This window comes from Papio anubis, chromosome 1 (genome assembly GCF_008728515.1).
Source record: "Papio anubis isolate 15944 chromosome 1, Panubis1.0, whole genome shotgun sequence".
Lineage (NCBI taxonomy): Eukaryota > Metazoa > Chordata > Mammalia > Primates > Cercopithecidae > Papio > Papio anubis.
In genome coordinates, this window is record NC_044976.1 from 150098440 (window position 1) to 150124740 (window position 26301).

General features: G+C 42.3%; 1 protein-coding gene and 1 long non-coding RNA gene across 9 annotated transcripts in view; both read left to right on the top strand.

The window, feature by feature from the left end:
* The window catches only part of LPGAT1 (lysophosphatidylglycerol acyltransferase 1), a 95207-nt gene extending 81488 nt beyond the window's left edge, over positions 1–13719 (top strand). For 5 of the 8 annotated variants that reach the window (XM_031655902.1, XM_031655912.1, XM_031655916.1 and 2 more), the window contains 2 exons: positions 5956–6092; positions 7013–13719. In XM_031655902.1, coding sequence (XP_031511762.1) covers positions 5956–6092; positions 7013–7164 — 289 coding nt within the window. In that variant the 3' untranslated portion in view covers positions 7165–13719. The remainder of the gene's footprint in view (positions 1–5955; positions 6093–7012) is intronic. The other 3 variants (XM_031655910.1, XM_031655918.1, XR_004178749.1) reach the window with 2 other exon arrangements.
* Positions 13720–16827: 3108 nt separating this feature from the next.
* Positions 16828–20311, top strand: LOC110741381. The gene is made up of 2 exons (XR_002517490.2): positions 16828–17403; positions 18142–20311. It is a non-coding gene; the product is annotated as an uncharacterized LOC110741381 (long non-coding RNA).
* Positions 20312–26301: the final 5990 nt, after the last annotated feature.

A 26301-nucleotide genomic window follows, 5' to 3' on the forward strand; every position in this document is an offset into this window, starting at 1 on the left:
CTTCCCAAAGTGCTGGGATTACAGGTATGGGCCACCGCGCCCGGCCTGGTAGTTTGTATTCTTAATCACTAGGCCACACTGTCTTCTGGGATTATTTTAATTGTGCCTAAAAAGCAGACTCTCCATGTGGAAAAAAAAAAAAAAAAAAAAGCAAACACTGTTTGTAGAAGAGAATCTCAGCCATGGAGTCCTACTCACTCAATGAGGCATATCAGAACCTGAGCTGGACAATGCAGAGGAAAAATGTTTACTTTGAAAGAGATCTTTCAATTACTTAGGAGTAAAGGTCTTAAAAGGGCTACAAATACTAACCTATAGGATGATTTTATGTAGTATAAGCATTTCCAATATTTTTTCTCTTTTTAAAAGTTGACTGAGCACAGTGGCTCACTCAATTCCACCACTTTGGGACACCGAAGAGGGTGTATCTTTTGAGCCCAGGAGTTTGAGACCAGCCTGGGCAATATGGGGAAACCCCATCTCTACAAAAAAACAACAACAACAGAAATTAGCTGGGCATGATGACGCGCACCAGCGGTCCCAGCTACTCGGGCTGAGGTGGGAGGATCACCTGAGCCTAGGAGGTCAAGGCTGCCATGAGTTGTGATTGTGCCACTACGCTCCAGCCTTAGTGACAGAGTGAGACCCTGTCTCAAAAAAAAAAAAAAAAAGACATTTTTTAATTCATCCTTCTGTTGTTAGCTTATTCAGAGCAATGGTAAATTCAAGTTGTGATAATAAGGGATGATAGGGTTGGTTTTTTGTTTTTGTTTTTTGTTTTGTTTTGTTTTGTTTTGTTTTTTTGAGATGGAGTCTCCCTCTATTGCCCAGGCTGGAGTACAGTGGCACAATCTCGGCTCACTGCAACCTCCTCCTCCTGGGTTCAAGCAATTCTCCTGCTTCAGCTTCCCGAGTAGCTGGAATTACAGGCACATGCCACCACACCGAGCAAGTTTTTGTATTTTTAGTAAAGACAGGGTTTCACCATATTGGCCAGGCTGATCTTGAACTCCTGACCTCGTGATCCACCCGCCTCGGCCTCCCGAAGTGCTAAGATTATAGGCGCGAGGCAGATGATAGGGGATTTTATAGCAGCAAGCTGAAACTTGAAGTTTCTGGACCTTAGGATCTCCCACTCCATTAAAATATTTCATCAACCAAAATGCTTTTATATTACCGATGTAGAGCAATGTAGTATTGTATTTTGGGAGATAGAAGATTATTAAGAGTGGGAGAGTTATTTCTGTGTAAATAAAACTCTATTTTGGTTATCTTTCATCCTTTCAAATTTTTGAAAGTAAAATTTTAATCAAATGCAGGTGAGTTCCTTTTTTTTTTTTTTTTTCTTTTTTGAGATGGAGTCTTGTACCTCAGTCTCCCAAAGTACTGGGATTACAGGCGTGAGCCACCATGCCCAGCCCTGTGTGTTTTTCAAATTGATTTTTAATAGATTTTTCATGCCACACTCCTTCCTTCTTTCCTCTATTTTTTTTCTGTCTACTCGCACTTAAATTTCGGTTTTAAAATGCTCCTCCAATCTGATATTTAAATGTTTAAATAACAAGAGAAAGACATATCATTGTAATGTAATTCATAAGTAATATTCTTTTCTGATTATTTTTTCAGTATTTATTTGCTGGTCTAAACTTCGTGTTCTGACTATACTATAGAATTTTTTTTAAATGTTTTTTGTTTGTTTTTTTGTTTTTTTGTTTGCTTGTTCATTTTTTTGATACGGAGTCTCGCTCTGTCACCCAGGCTGGAGTGCAGTGGTGTGATCCCGGCTCACTGCAACCTTCACCTCCCGGGTTTGAGCAATTCTTCTGCCTCAGCCTCCCAAGTAACTGGGACTACAGGCGCACGCCGCCACGCCCGGCTAATTCTTTTGTATTTTTAGTAGAGACAGGGTTTCACTGTGTTAGCCAGGATGGTCTCGATCTCCTGACCTCGTGATCCACCCGCCTTGGCTTCCCAAAGGTGGGATTACAGGCTTGAGCCACTGTGCCAGGCCTTTTTTTTCGAGACTGAGTCTCACTCTGTCACCCGGGCTGGAGTGCAGTGGCGCCATCTTGGCTTACTGCAACCTCTGCCTCCCGGGTTCAAGCAGTTCTCTGCCTCAGCCTACCTAGTAGCTGGGATTACAGGCACCTGCCATGCCCAGCTAGTTTTTGTATTTTTAGTAGAGACAGGGTTTCACCATCTTGGCCAGGCTGGTCTTGAACTCCAGACCTTGTGATCCACCCGCCTTGGCCTCCCAAAGTGCTGGGATTACAGATGTGAGCCACCGCGCCTGGCCTGAAATGTTTTTATGCTGGTATGCATCATTATAATTTTCAAACCCCTAGTAAGTAACCAACAATCATTTTGCCTAAACCCAAAATAGCAACGGAGGCCCTTTTAAGAATGACAAGTGGTAGGCCCTGGCCAAAGATAGCAAATCATTTTAGATCTTTCAGAAATAACAGGTGAACTTTTCAAAAGACATAGTAGATTGGACTCATGTCTACTTCCTGCTCTCCTAAAACCCCCATAAAATAACACTAAATGGGTTTTTAAAGGTGTAAACCCACAAAGATGAGAACAGTCTGAAAGACAATGGCAGCAAAAGTTGGGAAGTTGGAAAAAAGAACGAGCAGTAAATAACATAACAGAACCCCAAGCCAGCTGTGGGAAAGCCATAAGCCAACTTGTACCATAGAACTTCCAAAAGTCTGGCAGCATCAGCACCTGTGGAAATGAGGTTGAAAGCATTACTAAACTTGGGAAGACTGGTTGAAATCTGTTTAAGAAGAATGCAGATACCCCAACCCCTACCCTATATCCCACAGCTGGGTAATTATTTTTCCCTACCCTGGCAAACATTGGAGGCTTACTCTGGAGAGGGAAATAGGGGCTCTGTGGACTGAGGAACAACAAATACAACTGAGGCAGAGGTCCCATAATGAAAACAGCATGGTGAAGTGATGTCAGTGTGCTGAGTGCTAAGATTCCCAGCCCTCTTATTTCACTGGTTACCAGAAAGCTAGCAATCGGGCCTTCACTCTCTAAGCAGGAAATCAGAGGATCTTTCTTTGGGGAAGCGGGTAAGTTTAAGAGAAGAGACCAATTTAAATGGCCCAGCCAAGATAATCCTCAGTGAGGGTAAACAGGCAACAGACTCCACTCATAAACTGAGAGCTTTTAATCAGCCATTCAGTCCCGTATCTGTAAATGTGATGGAACAACAAAGAATGTCAGATAACTAATAATCTAACAGACCTGAACTCTTGAAAGATAAAGACTAAAGCAAACACAAGAAGGTGACATGGAGGACCAGACTACACAGGGCAAGGTCTGCTTCTAGAATTCCTAATAGTACATGGGGGTTCATTAACCTTTTTCTCTCCTCTTGCAAATGTTTAAAAATTTCCATTATAATTTTAAAAACGTATTATAAACATAAGATATTGTAACAATAAAACAATAATAGCATACTATAAAAAAGAAACACTCAGAACAATAAGAGCTCTTAAAAATTAAGAAGACCTGAGTGTGAGCAATTTATTAATTTATAAAAAGAAAAAAAGTGAAAAAGCAAAATAAAAATAAAATAAAATAAAGGAAATTAAAATGCCATAAAACATTTAGAAGTTAAATAAGAAATCTCCCAGAAAGGAGGTCAGAAAGATAAGAGATGGAAGAAAATTATTTTTAACCTCGAATCCTATATCTAACCAAACTATCAACCAAGTTTGAGGACAGAAAAAAGACATTGACAGACATCCAACATTTCAAGTGCTGTTTCTCAAGAAACTGCTAAAGGATGTCCTCATCAAAAGTAATCAGTGAAAGAGAAAGACATGAGGTATAGTTAACATTCTGTTCGATTTAGGAGTGCAGGGACTCACCAGGACAATGGTGAAGGGACCTCCTAATGTGAGACTACAGGCAGCATCTGGGTGAAATTTCTTTAGGAAGGTGAAATTGAAAGGATGTCTGATGCAAGGGGATTGCTTAGGAGAAAGATTTAGACCACACGTCTGCCTGCCCACTGCCTGTTTTTTAAATAAAATTTTATTTGAACACAGTTACTGTGTATTGTTTATACATTGTCTCTGGCTGCTTTCATACTACAAAGACAGAATTGAGTAGTTGTGACAGAGATAGTATAGCTTGTGTCAACTTTAAATAAGATTCAGGAAATATGTCAAATGTAGAGATTATTAGAGCACAAAGCTTGAGGACAGCCACCCAGGAAGCACAGATTCCAAAAATTGGAAGTCAGTATTCCAAAGTGTAGAAGTTTGGGGTTGTTTATATAGACAAGGTTTAGGGAAGCTTAACAAAATTTCAACACCTTTCTACATAAGGTTTAATGCATAGTTACAGTGATCTGATTGGGCAATGTGGTCTTTTTCTTTCTGGAAAGGTATATTTAGCTTTCCACACCGAAGGTGTCACCATCATGAGGTCTTTTGTACCATCTGGTCTGAGTTAGGTACAGGACAATAAAGGAGGTGGTTAATCTATAACAAAGGTCAGAGATTAGAAGGGCAGGAGGTCTGATCTTTGGTGTCTCCTAGTCATTTACAGAACAAGAACAATGAGGAGGAGAATTAATCTATAAGAAGCAGAAGTTGCAACTACATGCTACGTGACTCAGATCAAGGTCACATCTCTCTCAAGATTTAAAGTGTTTTGGGGATTCCAATAGCTTTTAAATTGTATTTATTTTCATACCTGCAAAGCGTAGAATATTTTCTGTTTGGCCCTTCAAAAAAAAACTTATAAACCTGATTTAGAACATTGATTATAGACAATTGTCTGAGAGCTTATGGTTGAATTTGTTACATGTACATGGAAAATTAAGCAAAATGAAAAATGATACATAATTGCTCAATCCAGGGAAATTAAAAAATTGGTAAAGAAAGGAAAAGTAGCCATGATTTACTCCGTGACTTAGCAATGAATATATTTACATGATTATATTAATATAAATGCTTAATATTGAGCTAACTGAAATTACTCTACAACTGTATTGGGAAGATGGGAAGAATGTGCATATGTTATGGGAATAGGAAGAGGAAAGAACTTCATCCTCATCTTCCATAGTGGGAAGTCAGTAGAGAAGGCCTAGAAAAGAAGAAGCATGGTGATAAATACCAAGATAATCAGCTGAAAAAGGCGATAATCAATTCTGGGGAGGGCAGAAATGAAGGGAAGAGGGACAGGACTCCCATTTTTTCATACAAATATGTTTTTTGCTGACTTTTTAAACTGTGTGCCTTTATACCTTTGATAAAGGGGACAAAATAAAATCCCCCACTAAATTGGAAAACAAAAAATAAAACTATTTTTCAAGGTCAGCAAATACGTAGTCCTCATGCTGCCTGTCCCCTCTCAGTCCATGGGTATCATGAATCACAATAGTGTTTCCTGGTGAGTTAGGACATGGTCTCAGGTCTTGAGAATACTGTTCCAGTAGCCACTCCCAACCAGTAAAAGTTACCCCATTCATGAAAGCAATTTCTCTGATACTACTAATATTACCAATTTGGGCTGAGTCTCTGTGCTTCTCAGACTTTCCCACCAAAAGAACATTGCCTGACATTTAACTAAATGACTGAACATCCTGATTTAACTGCATTTTAAAACTTCGTCTGTTCTAAATACCATTTCTACATAAACCCACAAACATGGGAAGACATAGTTATTCTCTGTAGTTATTCATAGATATAATGTAATTTAATAGTATGTTTTCAGCATCTAACACTGGACCTAACATAGTAAGCTAGTAAATGTTTGAATGAATGCATAAATGAACTCTGTTGTATAGTCAACAATTTTTAATAACCAAGATACCTGAAAAGCTGAAGAAACCAACCCTTGCTAAAGCAGAAGATGATAACACAATTTTATTCAGCTTTTCATCATAAGTTGTGGTTCTGAATAACTTTGACTTCTGAATTAAAGTAGTTTTTGTTCTTTTCTTCTAACCCTTAAAAGGATCTTTCCAATTAAAGATGTACCCCTGGAAACTGATGACCTTACCACTTGGCTCTATCAACGGTTTGTTGAAAAAGAAGACCTCTTATCATATTTTTATGAAACAGGTACACAGTAACCTTTAAATAGTTGCTAAATTATAGCAACAATAATGGAAGCCTCTCTTAAAGAAAGCTGTTTGCATATTAGATCTTGAAACTTGAAAATGCACTCCGTAAATTGCTTGTGAGAAGCAAATCCCCTCATGAATCAGCTTACCCTGAGGATTATCAGTAAGGACAAAGACTATTTGAAATGCTGAAGAGTGTTATCACGATGACCTTAGGTAATATCGCTCTATGAAGTGATCTAGCATTCCTTTCCAGAAATGAATTTAAAGACATCTGTTTACTTTGTATTTCTTTTATTATTAAGATATATTTCATAAAGCATATTGCCTTTTGAAAATAATGTCAGTGTTATACAACTACTTTTTTGACAAAAAACAATTTGTAAATAGAGGAATCAGCATAAAGTATGCTATTTCAGAAATTATTTCATATCAATCTCACATAATCCTGGGTCCTGACCACTGTGGGAATCTCTAGGGATCCAGCAGAGACAAGGCAGCTAGAGTGCCTGTTCTCATGCAGATTATATTCCAGTGGGAGATGTGGCAAACACGTCTGCAGAAAGAAAGAGAATCGGGATCGTGACCAATTGGGAAAAGTTCCAGGAAGGAAATAAACAGAGATGGGAAGGGGAGTATTTTTTCTGATATGGAAAGGATGCACATGAGCCAGCTATCACTAAGTGGAGGAGGAGAGCATTGCAGGCAGAGAAAAAGCGGAGGCTCAGATGCAAGAAGGGGCTAGGTAGTATGGAAATTATATTTCAAGTAAAATCTCTCCTCTGGGGCCCTGGAAAGTCACTGAAGGTGCTTTAACACACACATGTACAACTCTAGTTAAGCTAATATTCAACTTTTATTCCAGGAGACCTACTGCTACAGAGTAAAACAAGCTAATATTTCTATCTTGTCTTTTAGGAGCTTTTCCACCTTCCAAGGGCCATAAGGAAGCGGTTTCCAGGGAGATGACCCTCAGCAACATGTGGATATTTCTCATACAGTCTTTTGCATTTTTGTCAGGCTATATGTGGTACAACATCATTCAGTATTTTTACCATTGCCTGTTTTAGGAATTGACGTGGACTTGTCAAGGTCACCATAGGAGTTGAGACTTTCTTTCATAAGTGTGCATTATTTTACATGTGCAAATCAGAATATATTTAAAAAAAAAAAAAAAAGCAAAAGAAATTCAATGGATGGATTAGTATTTATCCCCCTTTGGGATATTTTAAAACTCTACTAAAATGAGGATTAGTAATATAATGACCTGCTAATATATTTTAAGAACATGTTTTAAAAAGATACACTCTATCACATATTTAAGCAAACATCACATTTGGAGAAGAGGAAATCATAAAATCATCCTAGAAGACTATCTGAGAGAAATTCTGTTGCCACCAGTTACACTTGACAATTTAGTTGAAGCCCAGAAAGGTATATTCATCCCTCTTACCTGTAGTCTATATTAGGGCAGTACTCTAGAACGCCCACATTTCCACCAACTCAGTAACCTTGAGGGGAGCTGGTTGGCACCTCGCGAAGAACTCTTTCTCTGTCATTTGCAGTAACAAACTCCAGTCTTCAACAGCTAACTGAGGTACATTGTTGACATTCTCTGGGGGAAAAGCAGTGTCCACTGGACCCCTTCTGGTACTGGATGTGTTCTTTACAAAGGCTAGCTCGATCCAACACTGTGTTTACATGCACTCGTGCTTTTCCTTATCTGATTTCTCATTTTGTATCAGAGGCATATCATAAATTGGTAATTTTACAAAATGCACTTTTTTGAGATGCAGATATAGCAAAGAATTAGTAATACAGCCTGAAAACAAATGGGAGCATAGCAGTGTGTGAGGTTCTCGAGAACTGTCTTGTCTCTGTGTGTTTATTTGCCTGCCGATGCTCTCCAGCACCATCCTGCCTTGGACACCACCCTGACGTGATGCCTCTGTTGCAGCTCAGAGGCTTTATTTTTTCCATTTTGACATTGGCACTAAATGCATTTGGGGATGGTTGAAACAGATTAATATAGAACATTTAAATGATCAGTTTAAGGGGAAATAGGCTAGTTTATAGAAAAATAAGAGCTAGTGGCTTATAATGGTGACTGGTTCTCCTGTGGCACCCCAAGGACCTGTGCAGACAGTGGTCTGTTGAATCATCACATCAAGGAGCTGCCCCTGTCAGGGTGAGTGTAATTAGGAAAGAGACCAGCACAAAAGGCTCCCCCAATCTCTTCCAGTTGCTTTTTCTTTTCTTTTTTTTTTTTTTAAAGACAGAATCTTACTCTGTCGCCCAGACTGTAGTGCAGTGGCATGATCTCAGCTCACTGCAGTCTCTGCCTCCCGGGTTCGAGCGATTCTCCTGCCTCAGCCTCCCGAGTGGCTGGGACTACAGACACCCACCATCGTGCCCTGCTAATTTTTGAACTTTTATTAGAGACAGGGTTTCACCGTGTTGGCCAGGCTGACCTCAAACTCCTGACCTCAGGTGATCCACCTGCCTCGGCCTCCCAAAATGCTAGGATTACAGGCGTGAGCCACTACGCCCAGCCTCCAGTTGCTTTTGAAGAGGGTAAAGTCAAGTTTCTATTTCTAGAAAACATTTTGTAGAAATACATTGCTATGTTTGTACAATTTACCTCATAAGAGAACCACACCCTTCTCCAAAAGTGCTGGTACTGCATCAGTGAGATGAGTAGGGTTTTTGTTTTGGATTGTAAGACTATTAAGATCCTAGTAAGTCAGTGGTCGTTTACTGTGATATGAGCGTTGTAGATTCCCCCGTTGTCACTAATCACACAGATAACAATTTTGAGAAGTAGGCTATTAAACAAAAAAAGGTTAATGTTTTCTATTTTTAAATAAACCAAAAACACAGAGAAGATATGAGTTTTCCCCAGTTATGAGGGAAAGGTAAAGCAACACCAAATAAAAGCCCAGAGCAGCTTCATATTTAGGATAGCTCAGTGCGTATGTGAAAGAGAATGATGCATTAACTGAAATACCTCATTGAATATTATACTACCACTGGTAAAATGCAGAAGACAGTGTTAATGTGTTTGGTTTGGGGACTGGTTGTTATAAAATGCAATTTTTTGAAATCTAAGCATTTCGTTATGTGTTCTACAGTGACAGTGAATAAGTGAAACCAATCTCAATTTAGAGGTATGGATGATGACAGAAAGCCCAATAGAAGCTTAATGATGCTTCTGTTTGAGGCCCAGCAAGCACCACTAAATTACTGGATGAAATGAAATTGTTCACTTGAGGGATTAGTCAACCATCTGGGGGAGAAGTTGCTCACTGTCAAAGACAGCGTGCACAGTCCTAGCTGACAGACCTTTTCCTCATTGCTACAGCAAGCCACAGGGTAGAGTGACCAGTTCTCCTATCCAAAAATAAATGTGAACATGCATACATAAATGTGGCTGAGGGCCACTTTTGACATCACTGTGCTCCAAAGGAACATGATATTGTTAAATATACTGTACACATTAAACTATCCTATAAGATGCTTTACTTTTCAAGTGCAGTATCATTTTCACAGTCTCCAGGGTGGCAAATACCAATAGATATGTGAGTTAATTTTTGAAAATATTTTTGTGAGTTGTAAATAGATGTGTATTTGATGTGCCCTATCCCTCTTTGATTATTTAACATGTTCTCTCTCTTCTGTTTGCAAAATATGTTTGAAAGCATTGGTAGTGCTTTCCTTATCAATAACTGGAGTTCTTCTGCTTGCACTAGAGAAGGTAAAGAGAGAATCAGTGTTCTTATATGGCAATTTGGGGAAGCAGCAATATGCCACTGTACAAAACTGAAGAAAAATTCCTAATTTGTACTTTGTGAAGGGAGATGAAAGGACGTTTAAAGTGTATATATTTTGTCAAGAGGAAAAAAAATAAAACTATGCCAGTTTTATATCAGTAGCTTGTAGAAGCTCAGCTCTTCTTGGTCTTGGCTAGACTGCCTAGATTCCCAGGGCAGACAAGGTTGAGAATCCATTACTGGAATCTTGGTACTGATGAGTTACAGTAATTGGAGATCTGCATGACCACAGGCAGGCCCAGTCACTACAAAAGTGACCAAGCCAGCAGATCACCCTTAACTTCAGAAACAATTATTGGTGGTGAACTATACTTAAATGGCAGAGAGACCTATAAGTAACGGAAAGTAAAGAAAAATTACAGAACGGAAAATAATGTGTTGGGTAAGCAAACAAATTCACTGAGAATTCCAAAAGTATATTAAAAAAGAAGATAGCTGTGAGTTCAGATCTATCATATTAGTCTTTAATATTACAACCAATCCTTAACTTTCCACTGTAAAGGAAGGATTACTAGATTAATTAATTTCTGGATAGATAATCTGGTAATAAATGATAGGTAAATCAAAAATTACTTTTATTTAGGAGTTTGAATTCTTATTCTCATCAGACTCATTTTTTTTTCTAGGGATGCTTACTAATTAAATGGTTTAAGTTGTTTCTTAGGGGTTTTTTGCCTATATATTTATGACTGTTAATGAGTAGTGAAATTATATGGAAAGACAAACAGCTATCAGGAAGAGTAAATACAGAAGCCTGAATAATCTACGGGTTAGAAAAGCATCCCTGAATAATCAATAGTTGACAGTATTGGCATTGTTCTCAAGCCTTTTTATGAAAATGAAATCTGAAATCACCAAATGTAAACCTGGGAGCATTATTCGAGCATTACTGTCTTGGATTCATGTTAAGAATGCCTCTTCATTCTTTGCTCATGTTGCTCACTTCTTGTGGATTTGTCTGAGTGTTTTTTGACAATCACTTCCCTAAAGACTCTTCTGAACTAGTTGGACCTGGCTAATCATACAGAGTAGCCTTTAATCATGGATAGTCTTCTTGGATTATTTTTATATTTGAAAAGAAAATGTTTTATTTGCACTACTGAGTAGGAAGAGTTAATTGTTTTTTTGTTCTTTTTTTGAAGTCATTACACAGGACTTTACTCCAGAGTTACCATTATGAGTGTGTTCAGCTCTGGTCCACAGAGGATGGATAAAAATGGTTTGTTAGGTTCTTTTGCTCTGCAGTGCTATGAGCCTTATATCTGTTAACATGAAGAACAAAGTCAAAAGCAGCAGTGGGCAGCAGGAAGGGTAGAGACTATTATGTTTGGGACCAAAACCATCTAAGTTAGAGATTTCCAGATCACAGAGGGGCTGGGTATTCTCTGGAGCAGTCATTGGTTGGTGCTTTATTGTAATCATTTTGCACCACTCCCCAACAATTAGGAACTGGACCCTGGGAATAAGCTGAGGGTGCTGAACTGTTGGGGAAGGGTGACTGTAGCCATATGGAAGATAAAATATGGGTTTTTCTGCAAAATTTCCATCTGAGGGTTTTTACATTTAATATTTTTTTAAGACAGTTTAAAGAAAAAACGTTTTTTAAGTGTATTCTAGTTGCAAAGTATGCACACATATCTTGAATGGCTTTATTTTTATTGTGTAAAACTGTTGAACACATGACTGTGATGCACACATTCTTTACGTGTAAGGAGTCTATGCATTTTACAGTAACTTATTTTATGATTGAGTGATGAAACAGTTATACATTCAACTGCCATTATTTTTATTAAGTGCTTTCATTTTCTTTACAATTATTACAAAATTGTATTTATTTTATACAGATGGGTTTTCATTTTCCTGATGCTGTAATGTTTACTTCAGCTTGTTGACCTTTCTTTGTGTTATCTGCATGTTGTAACGTGTGATAAGAATGAATGTAAAGGCTGTGGCAACTGTAATTAATTTTTGTAAAGGGCTGGTCACACGTGGATCTGGTTTATGAATGCATTTGGGGTGATTTTAGTAACCAGATCACCTTTTCAGAAGTTTAGACGTGAACACCAAAAGAAGCGTTTTCTCAACAAAAATTAATAGCTGGTTCTATTTTTTTTAAACCTAGAAAAAATAAAGTTGATTTTTTTGAAGTAAAGTGCTTTTAATTCTTAGTAGTGGGGAGAGGGCATGTGTGTTTTACCAGAGCTATTTGGGCATTAACATCTGCAGGCAGGTACTTAAAGCTCACTGTGGCAGTTGGATGCTGAAAGCAAACTGAAAAACCAAATGAAAAAACATCAGACTTCCTTCTTTGGTTTAAAAATATTTCCCCCTTTCTCCCCATTCTCCCAATCCAGTGGTGTGCTGGTAAATGTTTAGCAGTCCACTCTTCTGGGAAGAAATTATGTATTCAGCTGTACATGTTTGTTACAAATTTTGCTGATAGCAAGAACATATAACACAATTAACAAATAATAAGATATAAATACTTTATTGTAAATCCCATATAGCCAATTGATTCTCACAGTATACTTGAGATATATATGTCTCAAGTATACTGTGTATATATATGATTCAATTTTAATAACCAATGCTTAACAACTGCAGGCAAAATTCTAAAATGTAACCATTGGCTCTTGGGAGCCAGTAGGGGCTGTATCCAGCTCAGGAAAGAACTAAAATGCTTTTTTAAAAGGATGCTTAATTGCTTTTTGCTGAACTACTACAGTCAACCTATGATTGATTGTATTTCAACCATGATTTGAAAAACAGCAGACCGTCCTAATCTAACTCATTTCCCAATGAATTTATTGTCATTCAATCTGATATGTGCTCTACTGTTAAAACTGTTTCTTACCATAGTACATATTAGACTTATTAAGCCGAAACCACTTTTAGCTTTAACATTAGTTGTAAATTTATATGATTCAATTTTAATAACCAATGCTTAACAACTGCAGGCAAAATTCTAAAATGTAACCATTGGCTCTTGGGAGCCAGTAGGGGCTGTATCCAGCACACCACTGCCCCATCCTTTTTTTCTTAACTATTAGTGTTGAATAAACTTCTCATAGTTATGTACTTGCTGAACTCAGGAAATTCCTATCACTGACCCTGCCAAGGGCTTTAAAGGGTAGGAAAAGCATTAATGTCAGTCCTACACAGCGAACTTTTGATTTTGAAGAATGTGATAGAAAGAAAATGTTTACTGAAATACATGGGAAGCTTGCATATTTCTAAAGTCAGCTTTATACTTTCATTTCTCAAAGCTAAGTAAACTGTGGTATAGGCATCTCTAAGATGTTAGCATTTAAAACATCAATTGTTTAGGTATTTGTAGACCTTATTTGATCCCACTGAAAATTTTAAATATTAAAATATCTTGCACAGTCTACCAAATGAGTTAAATCGTTACAGTTGTGTCTACCTCTTATTTTTCTATCTGTATTTAGGCTGCTGTTTTGGTGAGATTCTAATTTCTTTTTCCCCTGGAACTACTTTCTGTGGAAGACAAGGAACAGACTGGGGACAGAGGCCTGAAAACAAATTGGAGGCACTCAGAGATCTGTTGCTGACCAGCCCTATTCCTCATGAGTTGGCGGAGGGGGAAGCCATTGTTTTTAATTTCCACTTAATATGAAAATGCTTGTTTTTAAAATGTTTTTTCCTGCTGAACAACTGTATTTTTAAAAGGAAAAAAATTCTCTTTTGGCTCTAAGAAGTCAGCTGTATGAGCAGGCGTGACCATATCATAACATGCTGATATGATAGAAATCAATAAATTTTTACCTCTCAGGATCTGGGTAACCTTGTTCTTAACTCTTAGAGGCTTGAGTAACATAAACCAAGTCTCAACAGTTCAGATCACATAGAAACAGGCACACACATGGAACATGGGAGGAGGGTTGGCTAACCGCTGGAAATGAGATGGGCCCCTTTCATAATCAGAAAAGCACTCTCTAGTAGGTACAAAGGAAGAAACTGGAACAATGTTTTCTACTGGTGAGCAGGGAGCATATCACAGAGCTCATTTCTGAGTTTTTGCCTGGAAAGATTTTAGTGCCCCACTCTGGAATACTTTTTGCCTTTTGGGTGTGGGAGCACTGGAGATGGAGATGGTAAAGTTCTCACTGTTCACTTACCCAAGGCAAGAGAACACTCAGCCATTCTTTGATTGCAGCAGCTGTCTGTGTGGCGTCATTGAAAAAACCTGGCACTAGGATACTTCCCTTAAAATATCAGTGGTTGCATCTTTATTCCTTTGTTTCATTTTTGATGGAAAAACTCCCTGAAAGGGGTCTTACCTTCAGTTTCTTACCAGTGGACACTGTATCAGGACCAGCTGATGGACATTTGAGGGAAACGCAAATAGGTACCTAGAAGTGGAGAGATCAGAAGAACTTGGAGTGCTAGGAAGAGGAAGCCAGGAGTGTTAGAGGACAAAAGGAAGACCAGAGGCTGCTGTCCACAAACAGGTACACACATCCTTGATACACAAAGACTTCCAAGGAAGAAATCAACTTCCATGAGAACTCTGACCTAAGAGTGCCTTCCCTGGGAACTCACCTGTAAAAGATCCCACCTCCCATTTCAGATAACTGCCCACTTTACGGAGGAAAGGCAAAGGCATACCTTAGCCAGTAGGGATGCCCCTCCAGGGTAACAAACAAAGGGACAATTCAAAATATTGATGACACAGAAGCTTCTTTCAATCAAGGAATCTTAGCCCACAATCAGACTTTTTGTCTTTCTCTGATTTATGCATGTTTCAGTAAGGACAAAGGATGGCATCAGAAATGGTGCATTTGGGCCTGCATTGGCTGTATTGAATTCTGATATATTTAGTGTGGGACAGTGACAGCAATGGCAGCTCGGGACTCAGAGAAGTAGAAGGTACCAAGACTTCTTATGGCGTAGGTTCAAAACTGGCACAGAGTCACTTTTGGTGCTACATTCCTTTAGTTAATATGTCACAGAGCCAGTCCGGATTCAATATGGGAAGGTCTATAAATGGATAGAATACTATCGAATACTGAGAGGCATGTTTCATTGGGAGCTGTCTTTGAAGATCAGCTACCACAGTTTAAAAAAAAAAAAAAACTCCTAAACTATTTGAATAAAGAACACTAGATGGGTCTAAAAGAGTTCTTGCCCTTTGGCAGGCTTGCCCATAATTTCCATTAGTTAGAAATATTTTGAGTTCCCAAATACTTTAAGAGGATTAGATTTGTTGATCCATCCCTCATACATATAAGTCACATTAATCAAATGGACACCTAGCTAAAAGAATAGAGGTTTTGTTTGGACATAATCTTTATATTATTTTTGGCACCGATTGATGCATGACTCATTGGCCCTTAGAATTTCAGAGCAAGTAGTCACCTTGTTTTGGGTTGCAGATTTCATTCTGATACAATTTTGGTACATTGCTGGTAGCATCAAATGGCTACTTAGTAAAATTGTGGGGACTAGAACCAGCTTTCTTTTATTTGCATTCATATATTTTCCCTAAAATGGCATATTGCTTTGGTTCAGATTTATGTATTTCATAAATAAGAGTTAAATCTAAAGGAACAAGTATACTTGTTAAAAGGGTGATGGATCTAGAAGCTAAAGCTTCCATAACATCCTTATCCTCAATTTTAATAACCCCAAAACCCCAAAAGATAATTTTTATTAATATTCCTCTCAGCCACTGCAGAGATACAATTAACCATGAAAAAAGTCCAGAAATTAATTATTTTTATTTTTTTGGATGTGGAAGTGAAGTGCATTTAAAAACTTTTGCCCTATATAGTAGAAGATAAAAAGAACATTTTTATGTTAGACCAAAGGGGATACAGATTTCAATCTCATAATAGTTTCTTTCTTTTCTGAATTCTAGGTGTGAAACTAGATTGCGTAATAAGTTCTAGGCCACGATTGCCACTAGTGCCAAAATATCCCTCTGTCATGGCGCCATCAAGTTTTAAGGGCTTGTCCAAGTAGGAGCCCAAGAGCAGCAGAACCAGGGACTTGAATTCGACCTTGGCCCTTTGGCAGGTTTCTTATCCTCTCAACCTCACTCTCCTTATGTGTTAAATGGGAAACGCTCGAAGACTTCTTTTCTTTCCTTCCTTCCTTTCCTCCTTCCTTCCTTCCTTCCTTCCTTCCTTCCTTCCTTCCTTCCCTCCCTCCCTCCCTCCCTCCCTCCCTCCCTCCTTCCTTCCCTCCCTCCTTCCTTCCTTCCTTCCTTCCTTCCTTCCTTCCTTCCTTCCTTCCTTTTCTTTCTTTTCTTTCTTTCTCTAGCTCTATAGCCCAGGCTGGAGTGCAGCTGCGCAATCTTGGTTCACTGCAACCTCCGCCTCCCGGGTCCTGGTTCGAGCAATTCTCTTGCTTCAGCCTCCCAAGTAGCTGGGACTACAGGTGCGCACCACCATGACTGGCTAATTTTTGTATTTTTAGTAGAGATGGGGTTTCACCATGTTGGCCAGGCTGGTCTTGAACTCCTGACCTCGTGATCCACCCACCTCGGCCTCCCAAAGTGCTGGGATTACAGGCGTGAGCCACCGTGCCCAGCCAAGACTTATTTTCAGTATTAAGTGAGATTGTATACAGGAAGCACATAAGACACTGGCACATTATACCGAATGTGCAGTAAGAAAACTGTTTTTATCCCACCCCAACTGGGTTTAACAGAGGATGTAAATTATTCTCATATTGAGATGTGCCTAAACTCCAAGTGATGTGTTCCATGCATACCCAATGCAGTGGTTCGTGCCTATAACCCCAGCACTTTGGGAGGCCAAGGCAGGAGGATCACTTGAGCCCAGGAGTTTGACACCAGGCTGACAGGAGATCAGCCTGGTCAACATGGTGAAACCACGTCTCTACTTAAAAAAAAAAAAAAAATTAGCCAGGCATGGTAGTGCATACCTGTGGTCCCAGCTACTTGAGAAGCTGAAGTAGGAGGATCACTTGAGCCTGAAAGAATTGAGGCTGCAATGAGCTGTTATCATGCCCTAGGTCCCTTGGGTTTCTAAGTTAGATACATGCAATCAGCATACCCAAATCCTTAGCCCTGCACTGTCAGACTATATTTAATATATCTAAGGCTCTAGACAGCAGTGAGAAAAAGCTTTGAGGTTGGAGCGCCAATTAGGAAGGTGAGGAGACTAGGGCATAAAGAGGAAATCAGATCTGCTAGACAAGACATTACATAGGCTTAATAGGGACCTATTTTTGCTTCTGAGACATGATGTCTCTTGTGGTGAAGACCTTGAACTAATTATCAAAATGGAGGGAAATATAATTTCTAGTATTTGGAAGCTGTCCACGATCCCATGGTTCTCTGTATAATTCATATGATTCTAAATATAAAACTACATTGAAAGTATTCTAATGCTTCAGGAAATTGAAAGTAATTTTGAAAACCTTTCTCCTTTCTAATTGCAGAAGTCTCAGAAGTTTTTATTTTGAGAATTGACACTTTACCTTCCAGTGGTAAGTTCTGGGTGCTCAGTTCTTAGTGGGTACCAGAAGGAAGTGGGCAGATTAAAATAAAATATTGCTTATGGCTATTGAGGTTATCATGGTAGAGCACAAAGAAACGAGGCAAAGCTGGATTAGCAGGCGTGTGTTCGAAGCTCTGCCCTGCTGGGGGTGGGGGTGAGGAGATGAGAAGCAGGTGATGTTTCAAAGCCCCATCTGGCCCTAAGAGCCTTTGATTCCCCAGGCAAATATCCAACAAGCTGTCCAGGCCACCTTTCACAGAACTTCAGAGTAACACCAGAAAGTGGGGATTCCAGGAGAGGCTTCAGGGCCATGATGAGGTTATGGAACTGTTCTCTTAGAGAAGATTTGGAAATACTTCAGAGCCATCACCTGGTGGGAAGCTTGGCATAAACAGCAACTCATAGATATGGAGATGGCTGCTCAGGCACTACGATATTCAGAGTGGTCCTGGGCTGGCTTATTATAAAGAAGACCTGTCCTTGTTTTCCCAAAGGATGGCTAGAAAAAGCAAGGGAATAAAGGAGTTAATGAATGTGGAATTAATAAAGCATTTTTTCCTGGAGGCAGAGAAATGGAACGGTTGACTACTGAAAGCCAGTTTTCAGAATCTGTGCCATGTCAGATCAGGAATAATAATTGAAATAGTCATTGGAGCAATGTCTGAGGGATACAGAAACCTGGTGTCACAGGAAGCATTGCCTCAGACTCTGTCTTCCTCTTTATTAGGCCTTGAAGAGGAAGGAGAGGAAGGACAGCAGGGTTACCTCACCAGTCCAGCTCCAGCACCCCCTCACCCCCTTCCCAGGTACCTGTCTGACTGCAGCAGGAGATTCTAGCACAGAGGGTGCCAGCAAGCAGGGGTGCCCAGAGGGTTTCTCATTTGAAAGGTGTTTACTGTTAGGGGAGAGTGGGAGGAGAGAAGGGACAGGCACGGGTGGGCAGAGCATAGGTACTAGGAATCTGCAAACCACCGACAAGAAGAAAGTGAAAGTAAAGACCTGAGGGTTTGCTGTAAGCTGCATTAGCAGGAGGAGCACTGGGCCTGTGGGAGTGGACACGTGTGTCTCCTTCCAGGGGCTTCTGCCACAGCCTCAGCCCCAGACATCTCAAGCTCAGTATGTGTGTCTGTCTGCCAGTGCACCCCAGGGGGGCCTCACAGTGAGGCTTCCTCTGCCTGGGTTCCTCTTGGCATGGGCTTCAGTTTTCCCCTCAACCCTGCAGCCTACCAGAAGACACAAGCCAAAGCTGGTAGGGACCTCCACTCTGGGTACTGTCCCTGCCCATCCCCTCTGGCAGTCGCTTTCCTAATTGAAGGGTACTGGTGAAGTGCTCAGGATGTTCTTGGTGGGCGTATTTCCTCCAGGTGGGGGTGGCATAAAAACCACAGCCTTTTAGAAGCCTCTGTTTCTTTCCTTGACTGGCACTTTAAAAGGTGTGTGCTCTACTACCCTTATCAGTAGGAGAGGGAGGCTCTGTGATCCTCCTTTATTCTCCCATCTTTCCACCGGGGTCTAATACATTTAACAAGCCTATGAAAAGGCTGCCTACCTCATGCCATTTTCTGACTGTTATTCAAAGTGAAGGACATCTGAAAAAAGATATTACATTACCTACAGCCTGGGGCGGAGGGGGAGGGAATAATTTAGTACAAGGAATTAGGAGGCATTTCTTCTCTTTTGACAGGCTGAAAGACTTCCTAGGTGAGGAGAGATTTCCATCGCTGGTTGAAGGAAGGGAAAAGGCTGAGTGGGAGGTGCAAGGGCTGCTAATCTGAAAATTACCGGAATTTCCTCAATTTCCAGTCTTTAGAAAATGCCTGCTGCACAAGGAGAGGGTGGTGAGAATCCAGTGAGATAATCCTCATGGAAGGGTTTGGAGAACCTTAGAATACTTCCCCGGAGTGAGGGGCAATGACAATTCGAGTCCACGATTAGAAAAAAAAAAAAAATGGCCCTTATCACTAGAAGAATTCACAAAGAGGCTGGGTGAGCCGGTGCCAGGGTGATGAGTGGGAGAACCCACTCTGGGTGGGGGATGGACCAGCTGGCCCCTAAGGCCTGTCTCCCAACTTCCATGTGCCCTTGTCACAGGGACCCTGATAAAAGCTCCCACTGTGCCTGGGTTTCTGTTGTGCTCAGAGGAGGGAAGAAACAATGAGCTCAGCTTGGCCAGAGGACAGGGCTCATTTTGCTCTGTCACTTGCAGAGGCCTCTCCCCAAGCAGCAAACTACCAGGCAGGAGCAGCCACATTGTCTGTGTGGCCCAGTACAAAATGAAAATGCAACTCCCTGTTCAAAGAGCATTACGAATTTCAAGTTGGCAACAGAAGAGCAGTAAAACACAAGCACCTCATGAAGCCTGCCCTGTCACGAGGACCATGAAGGAGGAAATGAGGAATGGGAAGGAGCCAGGCCCGTGGAGGTGGTCCATGTCCCCTCATTGTCCCTCCTGCCAAGGCACTGCACAGGATGCTCTTAGAGAGGAGGAGATGAGAGTAGCAAACTGTAGGGTGTGGAAGCTTAGCCCGCCAAGGCATCCCAGAATTGTGCCCTGAAGTCCAGGAGACCAGGCATCCACCGACCATCCCCTGGTGATTAAGGGCTGCCCCTGCAGTGGGTGGAAAAGGCTCCCGTGGCACCAGAGACGCCACAAGGCCCAAAGCTGAAAGGCTCAAGGTGTGGGAAAGATGATGCCCGGGGCGAGCGTGAGTCCCATGGAGCAGGAGCCACCTGCCATAGGACAGCTGAGCACTGAGCCAAGGGAACATGGCCAGGGGCACCTAAGACCTCTGCACAGGGGCCACCAGACTTCCTGAGGAACCAACCTCCCAGGGCAGCATGGGGTGGGACCGCAAGGTCTGTGGACAAAATAACATTTGCACTGCTCTGTGAATTAATGTGACCTTCCTTGCCTCAATGACTGCAGTTGTCCATTATTTGAGCTGCCCCCTTTCCCACCCACTGTGCAGTCACACCACGGAACCAAAGCCAGGTTGCACAGGAAAGCAGGACAAAGGGGTCGGATCAGTCAGCTAGTGTTTGCAGAATGTGTCTACTGGGTGGACTGGAAAGGGGGCTGGGGATGGGACACAAGCTCTGCCACCATTACAGTCACATGTTGACATGTGCAGATGGCATCACAGAGATTAACTGTGGCGGTGCTGAAGTGCTTCGCGGCAAGGGTTAATCCCTAGGAGCTGCCTAGAGAGGGAGGCGCAAAGCTCAGGGAAGAGTTCAGAGCACATTTCACTGCTGGCAGAAGGATGCTGGAGACTTGCGCTGCCTCCATCCTCAGTCACCCGGGCAGCAGCTCGCCTCCAGGCTCCACCTGGCTGCCCGCCTGACACTGCCCTGGATCCAGCAGGCCAGCTCAGATCCCCTTGCCAAGTCTTTCCCTCCCCAAGGTCCTCTTTCTTGCCCACATTTCCTGGAAACCACTTTCTAGGCCCTTGTTGACTCCCACATTGTTCTGAGAAATGGGTTCGGCAGGTTGCCCAGGCCAGAACCCCTGAACCTTCGAGCGGAGAAGCAAGTTGATCATTGTTATTAATCAATTTTCGACGGGGAAGGATCCAGGCATAGGAAACAGGAATCTTAGGGCAATACCCCAGCTCAGCTCCTTTCTAGCCAGATAGGTCACATTTCCTCAGTTTCCACATCTTGGGACAATAATCAGCTGCCGTGAGATCAAATGAAATCACACCTGAGAATGGAATTTTCTAACCAATGGAGTTTTATGTAAACATAACATTTAATAACCACCGTTTGCTGCTGTTGTGCCTTCTCCTACGCTCTCCCGTGGCACACACAGTGGGCTTTGTTATGTGGAACTTGTTATCTTGGCAAGCTCCCATTGGTCTGGAGTCTAAACTGGACACTCAGACAGGCCGGTTGTGGGTTGTCTCAGGCCCACAGGGGCACTTGATCCTGCTTCAGAGCCAGGAATGCACAGATCCAGCTCTTCGGAGCTCCGTGGCCTTGGGCAAACTCCTTGATTTTCTGTCGCCTCTTGTGACTCATCTTGTGACTCATCTGACAAAGGAGGTTATTATGCCTGCCCTGTCTGCCTGCTGGGTTCCCAGAAGGGTCATGTTAGATGTGAATGGTTCTACACAGGGGCACGCTAGGTGGTCAAGTGCTGCGGAGATGCAGGGGGTAATGATTGGGGGAAAAAGCTTTCTACCTTGATTCCACAGCACACATCCTTTCATCAGGCCTAATGTGGACCGGGAGGCAGAGACAAGATCCGGAAACATTTTCTGGAACATCTGACCGTCAGTGCACAAAATAAATACTCACCCTCTTCCTAGGCAGGAGTACGTTAGTCCTTACCATTATGGTGGTGGTTATCATGGGCCAGAACAAAGAAAAGGGGAGGGGATAGAGTGGAATTTGAGTCCCAGGAAAGGAAGAAGAAAGTGTCAAGAAGTCTTGGGAGGACTGGCAGAAACCCGAAGGGAGGAGCCAGACAGCAGGGGATTGGGGAGGTGGCCAGATGAAGGAGATGGCGTGTTTGTTCCTGCACCACCCAAGAAGCTCCTAGAGGGAAGGAGGGAAAGCTGAGAAAGCGTAAAGCAAGGGCTAGCAGTCTTTCCCAAGCCTGAGGCCACTGACGCCCTGGCACATGCAGGCTTGTATGAATGGGCAGCAGAGAGACAAAGGAAGGAGGGAAGACATAGGTTGCCTGGAAGGAGCCGAAGAACCGTGCTGGTGGTCTGAAATGGTATATAATTGTGTGAAGGGACAAGGACGGCAGTGGCCCTGTGGTCTCTTTGGGAGCAGGAGCTTCCTGCACAGGCATCACCAATAATTGGGAGTGAAAAGGAGCCTGGACTTTATTCTTTTAGTCTTCCTTCTCCCCTTCCTTTCAGTCAATATGTACTGAGTACTTACTGCATGCTAGGCACTGTGCCAGGTGCTGGGCATTCGGCAGGGAGCAAAACAGACAAGGTCTCCTGGAGCGTGTATTCTATAAATGGACCTAGGCTGTTCAAACTCATGTTGTTCAAGAGTCAACTGTGTATACCGCTGATTCATTTGTAGTGAACTCATGGCCAAGAGCACTAACTCACACCTGAACGAAGCTTATCTAACATACACATTTTATCTGTCAGGCCTGTCACTGCTTCCTTGCACTCAGAAACACGAGACAGCAAAACAACTGAATAAAATACAGTTGACCCTCCTCCTTCACAGATTCCATTTTTGCAAATATGCCCACTCAATGAGACTTACTTGAAACACCAAAATCAATATTCATAGACTATCGGAGTCATTCGCAGAAGTGCAGAGAAGCAGCAATTTTGAGTTGCTCGAGATCTTTTTGTTTCTGCTATCATATCATAAACAAGCATCCTTTTCACGGTCTGTTTGATGCTGCAGTTTTTTTTGCGTTGTTGTGTTTTTATTTGGTGAGTTCGCTATTTAAAAAGGCCCCCAAGCTTAGTGCTGAAGTGCTGTCTCGTGTTTCTGAGTGCAAGGAAGCAGTGACAGGCCTGACAGAGAAAATACGTATGTTAGATAAGCTTCGTTCAGGTGTGAGTTAGTGCTCTTGGCCGTGAGTTCACTACAAATGAATCAGCAGTATACACAGTTGACTCTTGAACAACACGAGTTTGAACAGCATAGGTCCATTTATATGCAAACTTTTTTCAATAAAAGTCACACCAAGTGTGCCTGCCTCTCCTGCTGCCCCTTCCACCTCCACCTCTTCCACCGCTGAGGCAGCAAGACCAACCCCTCCTCTTCCTCCTCCTCCTCAGCCTACTCAAGGTGAAGACAAGGATGAAGCCTTTTATGATGAGCACTGCTACTTAATGAATAGTAAATACGTTTTCTCTTCCTTATGATCTTCTTAATATAATAACATTTTCTTTCCTCTAGCTTACTTTACTGTAATAAGAATACAATATATGTAATACATATATATAACATATGTGAATCAACTGTTCATGTTATCAGTAAGGCTTCCAACTAACAGTGGGCGATTAGTAATTTAAGTTTTGGGGAGTCAAAAATTCTACATGGATTTTGACATGCACAGTGGGGGTTAGTACCCCTAACACCCTCATTGTTCAAGGGTCAGCTGTATTAACTAAGGTGTCTTTAAGCAGAAACACACATAAAACAAGGTTATATATTGCTTGAAGGATGGAAATGTTGTAGCCAGTGGCTTGCAAAAACCTAACCTCCATTTCCCCAGTAGTTCAGTACTCACTAGCTCAGTGTTCCTGGTGACTTTATAAAGCATAGCTATGCCAAATAATGAGGAAGGACAGTAATTTTATTTATAAGTCTGATAAAGAAGATCAAATGGGGATAGATTAGAGTATGATTGGAAGGGGGCTGGTGATCCAGGAGGCTCTTTGGGGAGGTGACAATCGAGCTAAGACTGGGATAACAAGAAGCAGGCAGCCATGTGAGGACCTTTGCAGAGAATTCCAGGAGATGGGAACAGCAGGGGCACCAGCCCTGGGGTGGGAAAGCTATGGTGGGCATGGCCAGGGCAGATTGAGAACCCAGCTGGACAGTGGAGCAACTGGGAGAGGAAAGCATCACACAAGAGGAGGCAGAGAGTCGGGCGCAGTGGCTCACGCCTGTGATCCTAGCACGTTTGGAGGCCAAGGCAGGCGGATCACCTGAGGCCAGGAGTTTGAGACCAGCCTGGCCAACACAGTGAAACCCCGTCTCTACTAAAAAAAAATAGATAGATAGATAGATAGATAGATAGATAGATAGATAGATAGACAGATAGATAGACATAGACATAGACATAGATATAGATATAGATATATACACACACACACACACAAATCAGCCGGGCATGATGATGCATGTCTGTAATCCCAGCTACTTGGGAGGCTGAGGCAGGAGAATCGCTTGAACCTGGGAGGCAGAGGTTGCAGTGAGCTGAGATGGCGCCACTGCACTCCAGCCTGGGCAACAGAGTGAGACTCCCTCTCAAAAGAATAAAAATAAATAAATAAAAGAGGAGGCTGAGAGAAGGCCCCTGGGGGCCACATGAGGACTGTGGCTTTGATTCTTAGTCCCATGAAAGCCACTGGAAAGTTTTTAGCGGAACAACGAAACTGATCTATGGTGTTCACAGATGCCCTGCTGCTGGGTGGGGAATGAGCCAGAGAGACCAGGCTGGAAGTGGAGGTCCCGTTGGGAGGTGACTGCACTATCCAGGCTTGAGACGGCATAGCCTCCATCAAGACTGTGGCACTGCAGACAGATTCAGGTCTATTCTGGAGGAAGAGTTAAGCTTGATTTGCTGATGAATTAAATGTAGAAAGTGAAAGACAGGAATTAAGATGACTCCTGGGTTTTGAGCTGAAATAGCGGGATGGATTGTGTTGCCATTTGCTGAGATGGGGATGACTAGGGCAGGACAATTATGAGCATGTTAAGTTTCAGACACTTGCTAAATATCTAAGGACATGTGAGTGATTGAATACATGAATCAAGCTCGGGGTGTGTCGGAATTGGAGAGAGAAATTGAGAAGCGATTAAACTGGATGAGGTCCCTGAGGGTTGGTGGGCAGTTGGGAACCTCTGCAGGATTCAGACAGAAGTGGGTTGTGGCAAGAGAGGCTGAGTGTGCAGACAGGGTCCACACAGGTGGGAGTACAGGCTGAGAGGCAGCTGATGTTTCTGGTTGTGAGAGTGGTGAAAGGGGATCTGAGAAATGTGGAATCTCAGGGCTTGGAAACCGAGGAGGCACTCCCTGCAGCCCTGTTCTGTAGACGCTGGCGGGAACCCAGCCTCCCTGTGAGTAACAGGATCTACCATCCAGCCTGGGGCCCATCCACAGCTCCTCCACGCCCTCATTCTGTCCCACCTGACATTAAGCACCTGAGCTGGCTTATAGCTGGCTCGTATTTCTAACCAGCTCATTTCCCTATGTAAAAGATTTTTTGCTACTGGGCTAGACATCCAGTGAGAGGAAGAAAGGCAGGGGTTGGCCTGAGCAGGACTTGGGTTAGAGAACGTGGGAATTCAGAGCCTGCTCTCCCCTTAGGTAATGGGGAAAGAGACAGAGAAGGAAGGACCAGTTGGCAGCCCAGGGCTCTGGCGGTAGCTGTGTTGTGCCCAGTGAATCGGGAAGGGATGATTCCTCTGCCTTGAAGCAGCATGGCGAGGCAGTCAGTGCACAGGTTCTGGAGCCTGACCACTTGGATTCAGATCTTAGTTCAACCGTATACTAATTGTTGTGCCTTTTCCCCTGTCTGCAGAAGAGCACCAAGCACACAGTGTGCCCATGGGGTGCCTAGAACAATGGCTGGCACATAGCAAACACTCAGTAAACAGAATCTTGAGCTGGTACTGAGCCCATTTCACATCTGCCTCTGAGTTCAACATTGACTTCCAAGCTGCAGGTCACTCCTGCACAAATAAAAGGTGGCTGCTGACTGGATTAAGGTGTGGCAACAATGTCATAGGTACAGATCTGTGCTCTGAATCAGGCAGAGTAACTGTGAGGTTCATAGAGCCTATGGAATCACTGTGCTTGCTAGGATAACATCCTCGATCCCATGACACTGTGCATTTTTCACACTTTTTATGCTATCTTATGTGTTAATCTCTCTCCTAGGGCTGCCATGATGAATTGCCACAAACCTGGTGGCTTCAAACAAAAAACTTTTTCTTTCACAGATCAGGAGACCTGAAGTCCAAAATCAAAGTGTCAGCAAGGTTAGACCCTTCTGAGGGCTGTCAAGGAGAAAGCATCCAGGCCTCTCCTGGCTTCTGGTGCCTGCCAGCAATCCTTGGCTTTCCCCAGCTTGTCACATGTCACTCCAGTCTCTGCCTCCATCTGCACATCACCCTTTTCTCTGAGTCTTTCTGTGCCCTCTCTTTTTCTTCTAAGGACACCAGTCATTGG